At 38.8% G+C, this 17,672-nt stretch overlaps 1 protein-coding gene across 1 annotated transcript in view; it reads left to right on the top strand.

Annotated features, from left to right (window-relative positions):
* Positions 1 to 5,998, top strand: part of peli2 (pellino E3 ubiquitin protein ligase family member 2) — a 30,167-nt gene extending 24,169 nt beyond the window's left edge. The window contains exons 4-6 of the mRNA XM_079633377.1: positions 415 to 612; positions 888 to 1,076; positions 3,306 to 5,998. Of these exons, the coding sequence (XP_079489503.1) occupies positions 415 to 612; positions 888 to 1,076; positions 3,306 to 3,896 (978 nt within the window). The 3' untranslated portion in view covers positions 3,897 to 5,998. The remainder of the gene's footprint in view (positions 1 to 414; positions 613 to 887; positions 1,077 to 3,305) is intronic.
* Positions 5,999 to 17,672: the final 11,674 nt, after the last annotated feature.

Here is a 17,672-nt window from a genome sequence, read left to right as displayed (position 1 = left end):
CTCACATCCCAAAACACACTTTTTTGGAGACATTCTTGACATCAACCATTCCTATTTAGCACTGATGATGATGATTTCCGGTAGTAGCGCGTCGATGAGCGCGGTCTTTCTCTCCTCTGGTCGACGTGTGCGTGAACGCGCTTTTCCGAGAGCAATGCTCATATAAGGAGTTCCACTCTGGTCTACGTCATTAGATCTACGATAGAAAAAAACCAGCCGAAACGTGTTGCAACCCGGAAGTATGATTTTCAGCACAGAAATTCTCTGTTATTCGTTCAAAATAACTTTTCAAACTTTGGCCATTATTAGCATGAGAATCCATCTCATTAACACTGTAAACAACTCTGAATATATGTACACCATTGTACCCCCCCTTTAAGTTGTAGAAAGTTGAATTCTTCTTTTGTATCTTAGATCGGACGATCGACGGAGGGCCCTATTGACTTCGTGGTGACTGACACTGTGTCCGGTGGAGGGGAGGGTGAGGAAACACCCATCACTCAAAGCACCATCTCCCGCTTCGCCTGCCGGGTGGTGTGTGAACGTAACCCGCCATACACGGCGCGCATCTACGCTGCCGGCTTTGATTCTTCCAAGAATATATTTCTCGGAGTAAGTGTGTTTTGTTGCCTGGTCTTGAAATGGAATTGTCTGTGGGATACATTTCTCATCGGAGCTACAAGAACCTTAATTAAGCTCTTATTTATAAATGCGTGTGTATGTGCTGTCTGGGGAAGTATCCACTTCTGCTGATCCAGTGGAACTGATCTAAACTTACCTGGTAAATATAGGTGTGTCAGGCTAACTGGAATGACTCACCCATGTGTAAACTGAGGAGCGCACACATTTTTTGTTCATGTATAGTAATTAAGTCTCTCTCTCTGTAGGAGAAAGCAGCCAAATGGAAGAATCCAGATGGTCACATGGACGGTCTGACAACCAATGGTGTGCTAGTCATGCACCCACGGGGCGGGTTCACAGAGGAGTCCAAGCCTGGTGTGTGGAGGGAGATATCAGTGTGTGGAGATGTTTACACACTGAGAGAAACACGGTCTGCTCAAACGCGAGGCAAACTGGTTAGTGCGTCAGCTGCATCTGCTCAATTTAGTGTACAATGTAGCTAGTCAGTTCACTCACCATTGTTTTTACACTTGTGATATAAATTCTAACTCAAATTTAAAGAAATGCCCCACTTAAAAATTTAAATTATCTTATTTACTCGCCCTCCTGCCTTTCCAGATGCTTATGACTTTATTCAGATGAGATTTTTTAGAAAAGTCCAAACTCAAATTTAAAGGAATACCCCCCTTAAAAATGTAAATTCTCTCATTTACTAACCCTCATGCCTTCCCAGATGTTTATGGACTCAGAGATGGTTTATAGATCATTAAATTATGAGAATATCCTCAAGCAATCATCTAGACGTGATTATCTTAACTGCCGATCTAGATCAGTCAGGAAGTTAATTGACTTAATAGCGAGTTGGGGCGCTACTAGTGTAGCAGTGAGGACTCTAGGAATGCGAGGTGTACTGGTTCAAATCATGTTACGGGTGACCCCTGAGCTGAGTATTCAAGAGGTCACGATCACCATGCCCTGACTAGGACACTCTAGCTCATTCTCATTCAGACCATGTTTGTTTGGCTGTGTTCAGCGTTTAAACATTTGCTATATTTGAATTTTGGGGGTTAAAGATTGTGTTTTTTTTTAATGGAGTGTTAAAATATTTGTTGATGTTTAGTTATTTAGAGCCATGCTATAAAAGCCCCAAAGTATGTTTTGAGTATTTGAACCTCTAGCTCCTCCTAGAGCACAAATGTGGTTCTGCACCCTTTCATTGTTACCATAGCACCAATTTCAATACCACAACAAACTGTTTAGCTAATGAACACACCACTAAAGGTACACACATCTGTGAGGTTTGATTTATTATTGACGGTTTACTTGAGAAATAAGGAAAACTGAAACCAATTACAAGCAATAGAGAAAACCTACACAAATTAAACAAACTGTACATTACTTAATATTCTTAGTAGAGGCCTGATTATTTATTAGGCATATTTAAATTAGAATATCGTGCAAAAGTTAATTTATTTCAGTAATTCAACTTAAAAGGTGAAACTAATATATTATATAGACTCATTACATTCAAAGTGAGATATTTCACGCCTTTATTTGTTATAATTTTGATGATTATGGCTTACAGCTATGAAAACCTTTTCACAATCATTTTGAATTTGGCGTTTTCATAAGCTGTAAGCCATAATCATCAAAATTATAACAAAGGCTTGAAATATCTCACTTTGCATGTAATGAGTCTATATAATATATTAGTTTCACCTTTTAAGGTGAGTTACTGAAATTAACGTTTGCACGATATTTAAATGATTTGAGTTTCACTTGTACATTAAGAGTATCTGATTCAGAAATTGAAAAACAATATATATTCATCCATCAAACCGCTTGCCTTCTGTCGGGTCGTGAGAATGCTGCATGTCTTTGAGTTGTGGGGAAAACCAGAGCACTAAGAGGAAACCCAGAGGACACTGGGAAAACATGCAAACTCCACACGGATGGCACTTTTCAACTGACATGTTGACGCCGTCTATGACGGTCTCATGGAGAAATGCAGTGTTGAACTTGCACTACATTGCTCCTTATGTCTAAACGTATAAACCGGTGCGCGAGTGACTAAACCAGAATCATGTAACCATTCGGTTCTCAAATCTGTGGAAAAAGGCTCCAGTTTGCCTGACCAAAAATTGTCTGTCGCAAAGCAGCTGCTTAAGAACAGGCTCTGGCACACATGAATTTATCATCTACACTTACTGGAGTTCTGGTCGTAAAGCCTAACGGTGTAATTCATTACTGACTAGATATTCAAACACCACTGGCTGCTAATGATTAAGACTGTTACAAACCGTAGGCTAAACTATAACCTGTATCCAAATTTGCTGACTAGCTCATTAGAAAAAACAATTCTGAAAATGTCTTTTTGCCCTTCAGGTATTCTTGTTGTAAGGCAAACTGGGTTCAAAGGTCAAGACAGACATGAGAACAAGCCTTTTTCTGTCTCTCAGACCTGCAATCGGAGGAGTTAACTAGTTAGACTTCTATAATCTGAAGTGAACATCTATAATCCTTGATTCGAGACAGGAGGACTTTGCATGTTTTCCCAATGTTGGCGTGGGTTTCCTCCGGGTGCTCTGGTTTCCTCGCCGACATAGGACAAGCGTTTTTTGGGAAATAGATGGGATGCTTGTAATGAATGCATTGCTCAGATGTTTGCTTTGTGTGCCGCTCAGGTGGAGAGTGAGAGTAACGTACTGGAGGATGGCTCTCTGGTTGACCTCTGCGGAGCCACACTGCTCTGGCGCACAGCCGACGGCCTTTTCCACACCCCGACCCAGAAGCACCTGGAGGCCTTGCGGCAGGAGCTGAACGCAGCCCGGCCTCAGTGCCCCGTGGGCCTCAACACCCTGGCCTTTCCCAGCATGCAACGCTGCAGCCGTGCCCTGTCCAGCGGCCCCACCCAGGAGGACAAACAGCCCTGGGTCTACCTTGCCTGTGGCCACGTTCATGGCTACCACGACTGGGGCCACCGCTCCGAACGAGACGCCAATGCTCAAAGAGAGTGTCCCATGTGCAGAACCGTGGGCCCCTACGTACCTCTCTGGCTTGGATGCGAACCGGCCTTTTACGTAGATACTGGCGCACCGACATATGCCTTTGTACCTTGCGGTCACGTGTGCTCTGAAAAGTCAGCCCGATATTGGGCGGAGATTCCTTTACCGCACGGCACCCATGCTTTCCACGCGGCCTGCCCCTTTTGTGCCACCCAACTCAATCTGATGCAAAAGTGGGCCAAGCTGATCTTTCAGGGGCCTGTGGACTGACCACATAGAGGAGGGTACAATGAACTGGTGGACAGTGGATTATGTAATTGAAGTGGAATCCAGTATGCTGAAGGACAGTTGGTATAAGGACGGATTCATACCGCAAGCTGTGAAGCTGCCCTTGAAATGCTTCTGCAGGAGAGCAGGCTTTTGCTCCGCTGACACGGTGAATGACAGTTCATGATTTCCTGACTGTTGTTTGATCTACCGGCCCACAAGATGTCACTTCACACTTAGCATTACCACATCACTCAGGAGATTTAATACATTTCTATATAGGACACTTTGCTTTCGACTCGAGGTGCTTCGTTCGGTTCTTGACGATCCACCTTCCTGTGGAGTTTTGTTGCTTTAATTAATGATCTTTCCAGTGATGTCCAAAGAACTTGATTTTCTGGTTCTAGTGTGTCGAGTTGGAACTAAACTGTGCAGGATGGTCGGAAACCCACGAGCAGGATCCATTATTTTTAAGTACTTCAATGTGTGGGAACTCCCAGAGGTCAGAATCCCATATCCCAAATTCCACGAGGATGTGCTTGTTGGAGTGTTTTGGGAACTGCAATACTTTAAAATGGCGGTTTCCAAAGATAAACAAAAAAAAGGGGGGTTCTGTTTCTGTTTAATTTGTTTGTTTTATTTGATCCTTTACATGAAGAGCTACCAAAATAACACTCCTAAAGGATTCTGCAGGAATCCCGATCAGCCACAGTGGAAGGAAGCTTCATTTTCAAATTGAGTTAGTGACTTGTCATGTTTAGCCAAGTCCTCGATGTTCACCTACTTCAGTGATCTCCAGTATTTGGAAACTAACACATTTTTCTTTCGTTTTGTCTCAATGGCCGAAGATTTTAAGCTTTGATGTAAAGGTATTTTTATTCATACCGGGCTTACCGGTAACAAAATTAACAAAGGATGTTGCCAAATATTTTAACTGATCGTTCGTAACTAAAAGAATAGTTTCTTGAAAAGCGTGTTCCAAATATATATATTTTGGTACCGTTCATTGCTTGCCACTTGTTCATTTTCCACATGTTGATGTCGCTGTACAATCAAAGCAGATGTGAAAACTGTGGACTAATCTGCAATCAGCTTTTCCCAAACGGGGAAAATGATTCGATTGAGATTGAAAACAATGATGGTGGAGGTTTATGACGTACAGGAGCCACATGAGACAGACAGTGATCGCTTGGTAACCATTTCTCATTGGTCAAAATTCATCCCATTTCAACTGTTTTATAAGCTTGTTATGAGATTAAAATGACTTATTCTGCTATTTTCCTAAAATTTATACAGAGATGGTTTCTTATGCCTAAAGACATTTTTACAGGGGTGTCAAGAAGCTTTTTTTAGGCACACTGAAGGGGTATTTTTTTAAACTCTTGCATTTAAAGAGCCTTTTTACTCACTGAAAAGTATTTTACTACACACAAGCCCATGTACAGTTTGTTTGTTTTAAAACAGATACTAATATATTTATTCAGGTATGTACTTTACTGTGTGGTAGGTGTCTGTATGAATGTATCCGCTTGATTAACGTGTGTGTGTGTGTGTGTGTGTGTTGCGTCCACACTCAGCCTGTGAACACTCATTAGTCAGATATTCTTCGATTGATTGCTCAAACCTTCTTGCCTTGCTTGATTGTGCAAAATAACCCATGATTCCTACCACACTCTTACTTTCAGACCCAATATGAACACTGTAAAATCACCTTCGATTTCATTTGTACATGAATTATTGAAATGTTCTGTTGTCTCTATATATTTGTTTGGATATACAGGCAGTTGTTGTGGTGATATACATGCATTTAGAGGGATGTTCCGTCGAGCGGATGTTTTGTTTTCTTGAAACATATCATTGTGAAATGAACTGGGAATGAGGAGTGGATTTACTTAAGCAAAGCTACTGTTTATTAACTATGCTGATATGAGGCTCTTCCATAGCATTAACTCAAATAATGCCAAACATGTTTTTCTGTTTAAAACGTCAAAAAGGATTTTGTGAAACTTTTTTGTTTTTTGTCTCTTTAAATTCCAAGGACAATTCATGTGTAAGCATTTGTAAAATTCAGCAAAATTAGGCACAATAAACCATTACACAACAGAGCTTTAGTGTTTTCATTTCTGCGTTTGAACACTAAGTGTGAAAGACGCTATTAGCTATGGCCAATGATTTTATTTTGTTTCAGATGCAGGAAAAAAAGTGAGTCTTGGCAACAGGGTTGTAATAATTTAAAAGTAGTTCATGTAATTATGGTTGTCTTTGCATTATCACATGGTACGCTTGAAAAAGCATGTTTAAATGAAGGACATTTCTCTAGTTTAGTGTTTTCACGACAGTATTTCCAACTAAAAACAACTTTTCATGCATTTTAGCCCTTCATACATGACAACAGTGTTTTGAAGACCTGAAAATGCAAACTTTTGAAAACGATAGCGTTGTGAAACGACTCCTAATGAAACGGTGACGTGTCTTCTAGACATGTATGTATTGGGAAAAGCTTCAGTCACTTCCACTATATCGGAGTTATGTTCATTCAAAGCAGAGAATAGTTTATGAATGAACGGTGTGGTCACTGGTCAGAGCATGTTAAGATATAGGCTTCTTTTTTCCCTTAGTTTGAACTATGCAATAACGTTGAAATATTTAAAACCAGCGTTGTGTGATGACCGTTGTCTGCACATCAAAGTTTCGAGTACTTGCACACTGATCTCAGACCTATAAAGAGCATCTGTGTGCTTCCTCCTACTCCTCTCATTCTTCAGTTGCTCTTGTGTTACATCATCAATCCCATTACAAAGTTAAAAGTTTAGAATTTAGTTCATATCAAAATGATGAACTTTTTGTAGATAACGCTTTAAGTTCGGCTGCTTAAAACAAAAAATCATCACTGGAGATCTGATATAATGAGATATAAAAAATGTTGTAAAGATTAAAGAAATGCAAACAGCATTTCTTTTTTTGAAGTTACTGTATGTAATTATTACTCTCAGCCGCAAGAGGGCGCTGTTATCTCAACTAAACTGGAAAAATCACACTAACCACCTTTTTGTGAGCTAGGCCTAGAAGAAACATGAATGCATTTAACAACAATATATAACAATTGCATTTCTTTTTAGTGCAACATTTATTTATATAAGGTAAATAGCCATTTTTAACAAGTTAAATGCAACTATTTTATTCAGGATAAAACATCTAATTTGTGAAGTGAACAGTGTCAAACCATTTTGATCATGATAATCTTTAATTGTGTAAAACGAGAGGAATAAAAAGCACCATGTTAAAACGCATAGGTCCGGTTTCACAGACAAGGCTTAGATTAGGTCTTAGTTCAATTAAGACATTTAATTTGATCTTATAAACTTAGAAAAAACATTACTGTGTGCATCTTGAGACAAAACAATGTCACTGATATATTTTAAGACAAGTTGCTTTCAGTTAAACCGGCTCAAACATGCACTTTAGGCTGAGACTAAACTAAAGTAAACTTACATTTCATGATTTTTTCTGTTTAAAAACAAAACAAAAAACCTTTAACATGTCGGTTCATCTGAGCCGCGCATGTTTCCAGTTTAAAACTCACTACGCATGTGAAAACACACACTAAAATCCCAGTGTGAAAGGGCTTCGAATAATGGCAAGCGCATTATCCATCAAACAGTGATGACATATTCGTCCCTTTCACACGCGCGCTCTCTGCAAAATAAGGGCATATAAAAGGATTTCGATTTTCAGCATGCCATTTAGCTGCTCTGAAAGGGAAGATCAGTGGGATGCCATGACTGCTAATTAACATTTCCTCCTGTAGATGCGGGAGAGATGGGATGTGTCGACACTGACAGTCGTCGTAGTAAAGGTGACAGAGAAGAGCTCGTCGGGAAATCTCTGCTTGGCTTGCCCTCATTTAAGAGGTTTATTAAAAATGACATAATGTCTGCGTTCGTGATGAAGCTTACGAGGCTCGTCTTTTGTGCTTCCTGTGGAATGTTATTTTGTAACGTGCGAAATGCTCGAGTGTGATGTAATGTATTACGCCTGAGAAGGCCGCCTCACTAAAGTCACGAACACTGTTGACGTGTGTGTGTGTGTGTGTGTGCACCTGTTCTCTGTCATTATCACAAACCAATATTAATTACAGCTGCAGCTCAATATAGTTCTCTTATGAGATCTGTGCATCCAGTAAAACTGCTGGAGATGTAGTATGGAAGGGCATGTCGCATGAGAGAGAGAGAGAGAGAGTGTGTGTGTGTGTGTGTTTTTACTGGTGCCTGCTAGCCGTCTCCTTCAGGATGCCTGCCAGCTCACACACTCAATGTTGAAGGATCAAAGCTGCAGAAAATCAAGACATGACGCCTGATCAGCAGTGTCAACACACACACACACACACACACACACACACACACACACACACACACACACACACACACACACACACACACACACACACACACACACACACACACACACACACACACACACACAGAGACAGAGCAGATCTTCAGAATATAGGTTTCTCTATCAAGCTTTCAGGACAAACACACACAATGTGAACACTGATGACTACTTTGCAGCGATCATCTTAATTATGTGTATAAGTAACATGTGCACAGTCGAATTAGATGCATGCACTTTATCTGTTTTAGTGATGCAAATGGGTTTTAATAGAGACATGATGTGTTTTGTTCTTCTATATGTTCAAAAATAAGCAAAACACACAAGGACTTGAATACTTTTTACAACTGTCCTTATATAATGATGGAAAAAGCTCATTAAAAGGAATTAAATCAATAATAATACAAATGTATAATATATTAGAACCTATTATAAACTCATATTATTATTGTTTTGAAAAAACAAAAAAATGCTGCACTGCTTATACGACCAATAAAGTCATAAAAAAACAGGAAATGATGTCATAGAGAAGACCCCTGCATGTTAAATGTGATCTTATATGGAATATGTTTAACAAAATATGTAATAGTAATAAGCATATTCAACAAATTCTTTAGAAAAAAAAAGATAACGTTCCGAAAGTGAAATTTGACTAGCCATCTCTGAGTTTATAAACTGGCTGTTATTAGTATTGCATTCCCAATGAGACTAAAGATGTTCATTTTAAGATCTTACATTAAATATATCCTGTGAATGATACGGTGCAGACTGTGTGATGTTGACAGTTTGTGGGAATAAGGATGAAACACTGACCCATTTATTTTTCCAACGTGAAAAATCTCAAAACCTTTGGAACAGTTTATCTCTTCATATATCGGTACGTAAACACTTTTTATTCAAAAGACATTTTATTTAACTCGCAGCTTACTTTTAAAAAATGTTTTATTGAAATTGACGCATTTCTCAAATCTCTTAGGTTTATTAAAAACAAGAAACGTGACAGATTCTTGAAATATTATGATTTTTTTGGGAATGGCACTGATGCATAATGTTTCCTCTGTATGCGTTTAAATGTTATCTTTCTTTTTTTCTCTTAGCCTATTTGTAAAACTTTACATGAAGATTTGAAGTTATTTCATTCCTGTAGAGCTTCTATCTGTTCTGTCTTTTATGTCTGTTTATTGTTTGATGCATAATAATAATAATAAATGGCTCTTAAAATACCAGATAAATGTAGCTTTTTATGACAAGGTTCAGATTCTAAAATGTCATGGTGCGACTCTTCAAAAACAAAATTATATTAAAATTTAAAAATATATTTAAAAACTTTTGGTAACACTTTATTTTACAGTGTCCTTGTTACATATGTTACATGCACTTACTATAGTAATAACAGTAAAATGTGCATAATTACATGCAACTAACCCTCAACCAAACCCTAACCCTATAATAGAACATGTAGTTACTTAATATTACTCAGTACTTAAATGTACAATTACACTGACACCTTAAAAATAAAGTCTAACCAAACTTTTTGTAAAATAATAATTGTTACACATGACATTTGGTCATTAATTGAACTCTTCATGAAAGCGACATAAAAGCGTTTTAAAGCCCAAACCAACATGAATAAAAAGAGTTTATGTTTTGTGAAAATCTTTTCTTTCTCTCAGACTCATTGATCGTGTCCTTTTGGATAAACTACATGGCCAGTCCTGACCGCATGAGGTCTTTCATACAGCAGCAAAATATCCCGAGGGAATGCTAATGGAATTTCTATCATAATTTGGAACCAATCCTAAATGGGATAAAACAAGAATCCTCAAATAATCAAATATGATCCTACTGGATAAATTAAAATTCCTAGTGTTCCATTTAATTTTTCAGAATGTCACTATGCAGTGGGAATGTGGCTTGATCCCATTAGCTTCCAAACGACAGACGTCAATAGCGTTCCTCCAGGGCTCTTGATAAGGTTAGTGGTGTGTGTGTGTGTGTGTGTGTGTGTGTATCTCTGGAAGGAAGGTGTTGACGGCTAAACTCTATTGCTCCTGCAGGGGGACAGGTCGATTTGTCTCACCGTGTTTTCTGTCCACCGACCGGTGAGCTGGCAAGGCGATATATGCCACAGGTGGCTGGAGGCTGGACGCCACATCACCAATAGTAGGACACCAACATTTGATATTCACCTCTCCCCCCCACCAGCGTGAGACCCCGAGAGATGATATGCAGATCAATGCCTGTAAATAAGAGATAGTAAAGCTACGCGCACGCGCACTCAACAAGACGCGCGTTCGTTTCCCCCGCGCTCTTAATTTAGTAAACTTGGCAGTCGTTTTTAATCTCCCGGCAAATTGAAGCGGTAGGGGATCGTGGCAAGTGTTGGATGCATGTTATTAATTCCTCGCTATTTCTGTCTAGCGCAATTAGTCACTGTTTGCCGCTGAAAATGTCCCATTAATTATCCACGGCCTGTAAGTGGAGCTGCTCGTGGCTACAGCGACTGTCTGCAGATTTAGGGAGAGGTCCGCATTCACACACACTCACCTCTTGAAAATGAATGACGGGTCTGACTCTGAAACGTCTCTTTAATGGCTTTTAAAACACGTAATCTTTGTCTCGGCTGGAAAGCCTTCTCAGCTCGTCTTCTGTTGTCATCGCAGATTGTTTACGGGCGCACGAGTCGCGCGCTGCTGTTTCAATACAACATAAAACCCTTTTATAGTAGGCCTACACATGACGTCAGATTAGCCGTCTGCAGAGACCAGCACTGTCACATGGGCTGTAGTAGACAAACATCTCATTAACCTATTATCTATATTGTTTACAAAAACCTAGTTGGAAACTTCATTTGGGAAATTTATCCTCAAAAAGTCCTTTTTCCCAGGCAATAATGATGGAAATTTTCAACCCGATCTCATGAGGAAATTGTTGGGGCTTTCGTTTGTTTTTTTAAAGGTAAGCTCTTAAAAAACAGAAAAGAAAAGTATAACCCCTAAACCTGAGTGGGGCATAGGCCTAAGCAGATTGTATGAAAACGAAATTGTACAAATTCATGTAAATTGGCGAAACGTAAAATAGTTATGAATTGCCATATGTTTTCTTGGAATAGTCTTTGGAAAAGACGGTAAACAAAACTTCACTTTAAACGTACACTATGTAAGTTTTGGCTATCTAGCGGTTAAAAAAACATTGTTTTGGTTCTTACAAATTCCAGCGTAGCGCTACATTATTAGTGAAATGGCCCTTCACAATAGATAATGCTTTACAACTCTTTTAGGGTACTTTCACATCTGTAGTTCGGTTCATTTGGTCCGGACCAAGGGAGAAAAATTATACTTTGTAGCATTTTTCAGGCGTTTTGGTTCCTTTTCACACCACACTGATTGCTCTGGTCCGAATCAGTTTATGAAACGAACCAAAATGCAGTCACGTGACAACATCCACATCACTCGTTGGCCAGATGGGTCTTGAACGTATTTTCATAACTGCACTTTGATTGTCAGAATTTACGTGCGGGAAAATTCCAACAGAACTGACGGAAGTAAACAAAGAGGAGGAAAATCCGGCAGACAACACACCGCTTTTTACTTTGGAGAAACGACTTTGTGGGCTGATTGTATCCCTGGTCATAGTTTATTATATTAGTTTGTCTACACCACTTTAGGCAAACAATAACATTTGAGAATGAAGCGAGAATGCGGCTTGAAAATAATGTTTTATGCAATGCACGCAGCGAGTCACTTCAGGAGGAGGCAACGCGTGCATTAATGTTGCTAAACATTGACATAATGCACAGCGCGACTGACTACGGCAGCTGGTTTAGTCCAAAAATGCGCAGTTATTTGGCAGTTGGGTCTGTTCGAGGTCGGATCACGTTCTCACCACAAACGAACCGCTCCAGAGTTCGTTTGAAAGCGTACCGTTCGTTTGAAAGCGTACCCTTGTTTGGTCCGCTTTTGGTGCGCACCCGAGTGCGATTGCTGCATTCACACCTGCCCAAACGAACCGCACCAAGGGGGACAACGAACTCTAGTGCGATTCAACCGAACTAAATGAGGCAGGTGTGAAAGCACCCTTAGAGAACTACAAATGGCATGTGTTCAATAAGATGCCTTACTGAGCTGTTGAGTTATAAAAACACCATCTCTGCGTTGCTTTACCACATTTCAAATCCCTCAGTTCTCGCATCTCTGAAAAGCCAAGTTAATGTTGATTCTTGTTTTATTGCGAGCTCTGCCACTCACACACCATACACACGTCAAAGCAGCCAGAGCAACTTTTCTCAATCTACGGATATGACGAGAGACACACGGTCGAGTGACGTATGCAGTTCCCCACGTAAACCATCCCGACAGGTCTAAAATATAAACACTAATAGGCTAATCATAGTGAATCAGTGCCTGACAAAAACACATTTCGGAAGAATGATGATGCATTGACTCATTATTTAAATTTTGAACAAAAAAGTTACACGATGTACCTTTAAAAATGAGCACATGAAGTATTACACGGAATAAAGAGTGTGACAAGCCCTATTCTTCTCAATACATATTTATTAAATATAATTAAAATGTAATACACCTAACTGCGGAATAGTGCTGTGAAAAATATAATTTTTAAATTAGAGCAATGATGTCTTTAATAATATATATTGACCAAGCCCGTTCTCCTTTTTTAACGCAACAATATCATTTCAAAGTAGGGCGAAGTGCTTCTACTAACCCACATCGTACATTTCCATACGGTTTCTTGTCTTCATGGCCAATGATAAACAAGCAGTGGTGTATTTATAGGGCTAGGGCTAATACACAAACACATCACAGGCACTGAGCCCCTCTTCTTCCCCCTCTCTAATTTGCAGCAGTGGCACTCTCAGCTCCACAAGAGGACAAATGACTTTAATTACAGAGTAATTGCCGAGCGTTGTGTTAATTAAATCTTGATCAGTTTAAGTAACTGGATTGCTCCCACATGGAGCCCATGCTGTGATGTGCTGTCTCACTCTCCCTCGTGCACGTCTTCAGTCTCACACACACACACACACACACACACACACACACACACACACACACACACACACACACACCTGGCAGTATCGCTATACGCTAAAACCTTTTTTGTGTTTTATTCTTTTTTGAAGTCTTAACCGCTTCATTTATCTCCATCCTTTTGGTTGAAATTTGGAAATTTGGTAAAAGCAATTTGGGCATTAGGTAACAAGAACTAATAATGAACTGTTTTGTGCAGCATTTATTAATCCAGGTCAATGTTTATTAAATTGCTAAATACAATAGGGATCGTAAGATTTTTTTACGCTTTTGAAAATAGTCTCTTATGTTCACCAACACTGTATTTATTTGACACAAAACAGTAATATTGTGAAATATTATTACAATTTCAATCACTCCAGTCACTCCAGAAATCATTCTAATATGCTGGTGCTCAGGTAACATTTCTCATTATTATAACGTTGCAAAAGAAAAGCATTAATTTTAAATAGAAATCTTTATTAACACCATGAATGTCTTTACTGTCACTTTTGATCATTTGCCCTTGCTGAAAAAATGGGACTAATAAAAAAAAAAAAACTGCATTGCCCTTAAATAGTATATTGTATATTTATTGTTTGTACACAATACAGTGTTCAAATGTAGTATGTATAAATTAACAGTAACCTAGATGCCGTAAAAGTATTGCTCACTGTAAATTCATATCTAAAGCATGAACTTGCAATAATTGTACCTTTTTTTTAAGTGTTGCCCACCATTATTTGACTTTTTAGTTAAAAGAACAACAACTCTAAATTAAATGTGTTCTTAAAAATGTTTCTTGCTTTACACCAAAACTTTTTAGTTACATTACATTTTCTTAACCCCCCCTCCCCCTCATTAAGGGTTTGTTGCAATGGCTGCAGGTAATTTGCCAAAATGCCATAACAAACATGATAGAAGCCGAATCAAGAGAGTGGCATCTACTGCAATTTTAGATACATGCATTATCTTTAGGTTCCTGTTGCTTTGGCCAAATTGAATCCTCTTATTTTAATTGGCCGCCATTAGGTGTTCTGCTCAAGGCAATTCAAGCAGCCCTTGCTTTTGTTGTGCCTCATACTCCTGGCCCCGCCGAAGAATATTAATCACAATTGTCCTAATCTTTGGGATTTTAATTGGAGTGCTTTGTAAACCACAAGGAGGTAAACAGAAGACAAAGGTGGCCTAAATAGTCGGTTGATGTGCACAAGAATCGCCTGTTTGTTTTGGCTTTTAAGAAACCGAGATCCAAGTAAACTGTATATCATTACATGCTTGTCTCAGAGATTGTAAAAAGCTTGTCTGATAGAGCTGTATATTAATATAATAGGGTGCACTAGTAATACATAGTGCATGAGAGACATATTGCATTTACCACTGCAATTAATCTGTTGCAGACCGAATCCTTTCATTGCTGTGCATATTTGTGTAGCTAACAGAGGATCATGGGATTTTTCTCTACAGATTTTAAAGGGCTTTATTGAAAATCCACTTGTTTGCTAGGCTCTTGGGTTTAGATTAAAACAGACTGTCAGTGTACAGTAAGTAAGCAGATAGTAAGCAACAGGCTGGAGCCGAAACATATTGCAATGAGTGGCGGATTTATCTGCGATTTAGGAACTCTAATCCAGTTTTCACTGATGCATTGAGCGATTGAATTCATGTGCAGATGTCGATATGTGTGATGTTGGCTTTGCTCTTAAAATACGTTGATTTTCTGGTGTCTTCTCTGCACTGGCTGTAGGCAGCAGACATTTCACACACAAACTAGGGGTATAGAGTACTTGCCATTTGTAAAGTGTTTTGAGGTCATCAAATAAAAAAAATAAAAAAATTCGGACTAAGTCTAAAAAATGATTCATACTTGCATTGAAATGGTAAAACAAACCCCTGAACTTTCAGAACGGCAGATTTACCAGTTACAGATTGATGAAGAATTAAGACGCACCAAGAATTACCCAGATTAACCTGTCAAAGAAAAAAAAATTAAGCCTTCTCCTTTAACATTTCAACCCAGATGAATAATTCTCACATTCTTTGCATTTAAATTGTATGAATGCTGCACTCAAACATGTACCTAGCACTGCAGATAGTAGCCCATGTGGTTACTTTATTCTCATTGGTTTTGAGCAGCAACGCTCGTCCTCGTAAATCACCTTTATTTTATTATTATCAAAAATTTTGTGTAAACTGTATAGAGTGTAACAGTCGTGCTCCATTCATTTTCTCCACAAGGAAACAGATTTTAAAAAGATAACTTGTAGGCTACACCTTTAATAAAAACAGCCCTACTGTGAGCCATGGGGATGTTAATCGATGTTGTAGCCACCAGCCCACATTATTTCAGCTTATTTTTTTAAATAATCGTTTAACAGCAGAATTGGTGGTGAAAAACTACATTACCCATCATGCTATACAGATAATTTCACCAGAGTCAAAAAAAGCTAAAACATGCCAAAGGAGCTCTTAACTCCGCCCACTCCCATGACGTATACTTATATCTGTGTGAATATATATGCGTATATATATATATATGCATATTTTGCAGTAAACTTGAAATATATTGTTTATATATATAATCAACATTATGTAAATTAGTTTTACTGGTAAGTACAGTCTTGTTTACCATTCATCAAACTGATTGGTTTTACTAATGGTTTATAACACTTTAACAGAGACTTTTTTGTGGGAAAATTTCCAGAAAACACGTTGTGTTATGTTTTATATTGGTTTTACATTTAAAGTAAAATATCTGGGTTATGTATTATTTAGTAACTATAATTATAATATAGGATTATAATACAGTATTTGCATCATTTTCATTAAATATATTCCCCTAAAAGCGATTTTAAATTTTTCTAAAGAGCAACTGATATATTTTTGCCTTGGGGAAAGAGGTTTGTGGATGTGTGTTATAAAAAGAAAGGAAGGAAGACAGACAGACAGTGTGTGTGTGTGTGTGTGTGTCTGTGTGTGTGTGTGAGTGTGTGTGTGTGTGTGAGTGTGTGAGTGTGTGTGTGTGTGTGAATGTGTGTGAGAGTGAGTGTGTGTGTTTGAGAGTGAGTGTGTGTGTGTGTGTGTGAGAGTGAGTGAGAGTGTGTGAGAGTGAGTGTGTGTGTGAGTGTGTGTGTGTGTGTGTGTGTGTGTGTGTGAATGTGTGTGAGAGTGAGTGTGTGTGTTTGAGAGTGAGTGTGAGTGTGTGTGTGTGTGTCTGTGTGAGAGTGCGTGTGTGTGTGTGTGTGTGAGAGTGTGTGTGTGAGTGTGTGTGTGTGTGTGTGTGAGAGTGTGAGTGTGTCAGGTAGCTGGTTGAAACAGTGATTAGACAGTAGGGACAGTAGTAAAGGGTGGAGGGGAGCGTGGAGGATTATGAACTCTGAGGTGCTGACACATCTCTACCTCTCAGAGCTCTCCATTTAGTCAAGGATCAGACTCAGTTTAGATAGTGGAGGATTAATGATCAGTCTAGCATGACATTTTTATGAGGGTAACCCTTCCACTCTTCAGGCACAGAAGGGTCTCGTATTACATCCACATCTCGCAACTGCCACCAGGAGGAATTTTAATTCAGTTCAGCTAATTGTACAAACTACAAGACAAATCATTTCAGCGCTGAAGCCTGATTGAGTGAGTCACACTCAGGAAAGTAAACGGAGCACACTAATTAAAGGTCATTAAAAGTGTGCACAAGGATTTTAGTAAGGGCAGATGTCATTTCATTTGACACAAATTAAAATAAGGCTATGAGGAATGAATGTTTATAGTCCTATAAAGTCCCCCTGTAGAAAATCAAGCTTTTAATGTTGTTTACGTGTCTATGTGGTGTTTTAATATGCTTTAAGACAAACCATATGCAAATTCACAAGTCAACACGATTGCTAAGTAATTTATCCAAAAACTGCTGTGAAAAAACACGGTTTGAAATCGCTGGTGTTTCTGACGTCACAAACTACCTGGTAACCAATCATGTCGTGAGGTGGGCGGGCTTTAGCATATTATTAACTGCTACAAAGCAGGGCATTCTCAAGAGAAGCTATGTTATCCTGGTATATTTTTCTGTTGATATGAAAAATCGGGTATATTTAGCAATATAACGGGTGAATTATGTATATGATGTATATTACGATGTTATGATATTGTACACTGACGTTCTGAGTTGTTCAAAGTGTTTAGGATACTGACTCTGAGATACGAACTGGAACATGGTTTGTGTAACATTAGCAACACATTATTAGCTGTTTGATAACGTAGTCAAGAAAAAGACTAATCATATTCATTACCGTTATGTGTCCGATGCCGTAGAAAGTGATAAAAGCATTACCATTCTGACGTATCGCCTTGAATACAAGCCTGTATA

The sequence above is a fragment of the Phoxinus phoxinus genome, assembly GCF_949152265.1.
Source record: "Phoxinus phoxinus genome assembly, chromosome: 13".
Lineage (NCBI taxonomy): Eukaryota > Metazoa > Chordata > Actinopteri > Cypriniformes > Leuciscidae > Phoxinus > Phoxinus phoxinus.
This window is presented reverse-complemented; position numbering and strand designations above follow the sequence as displayed.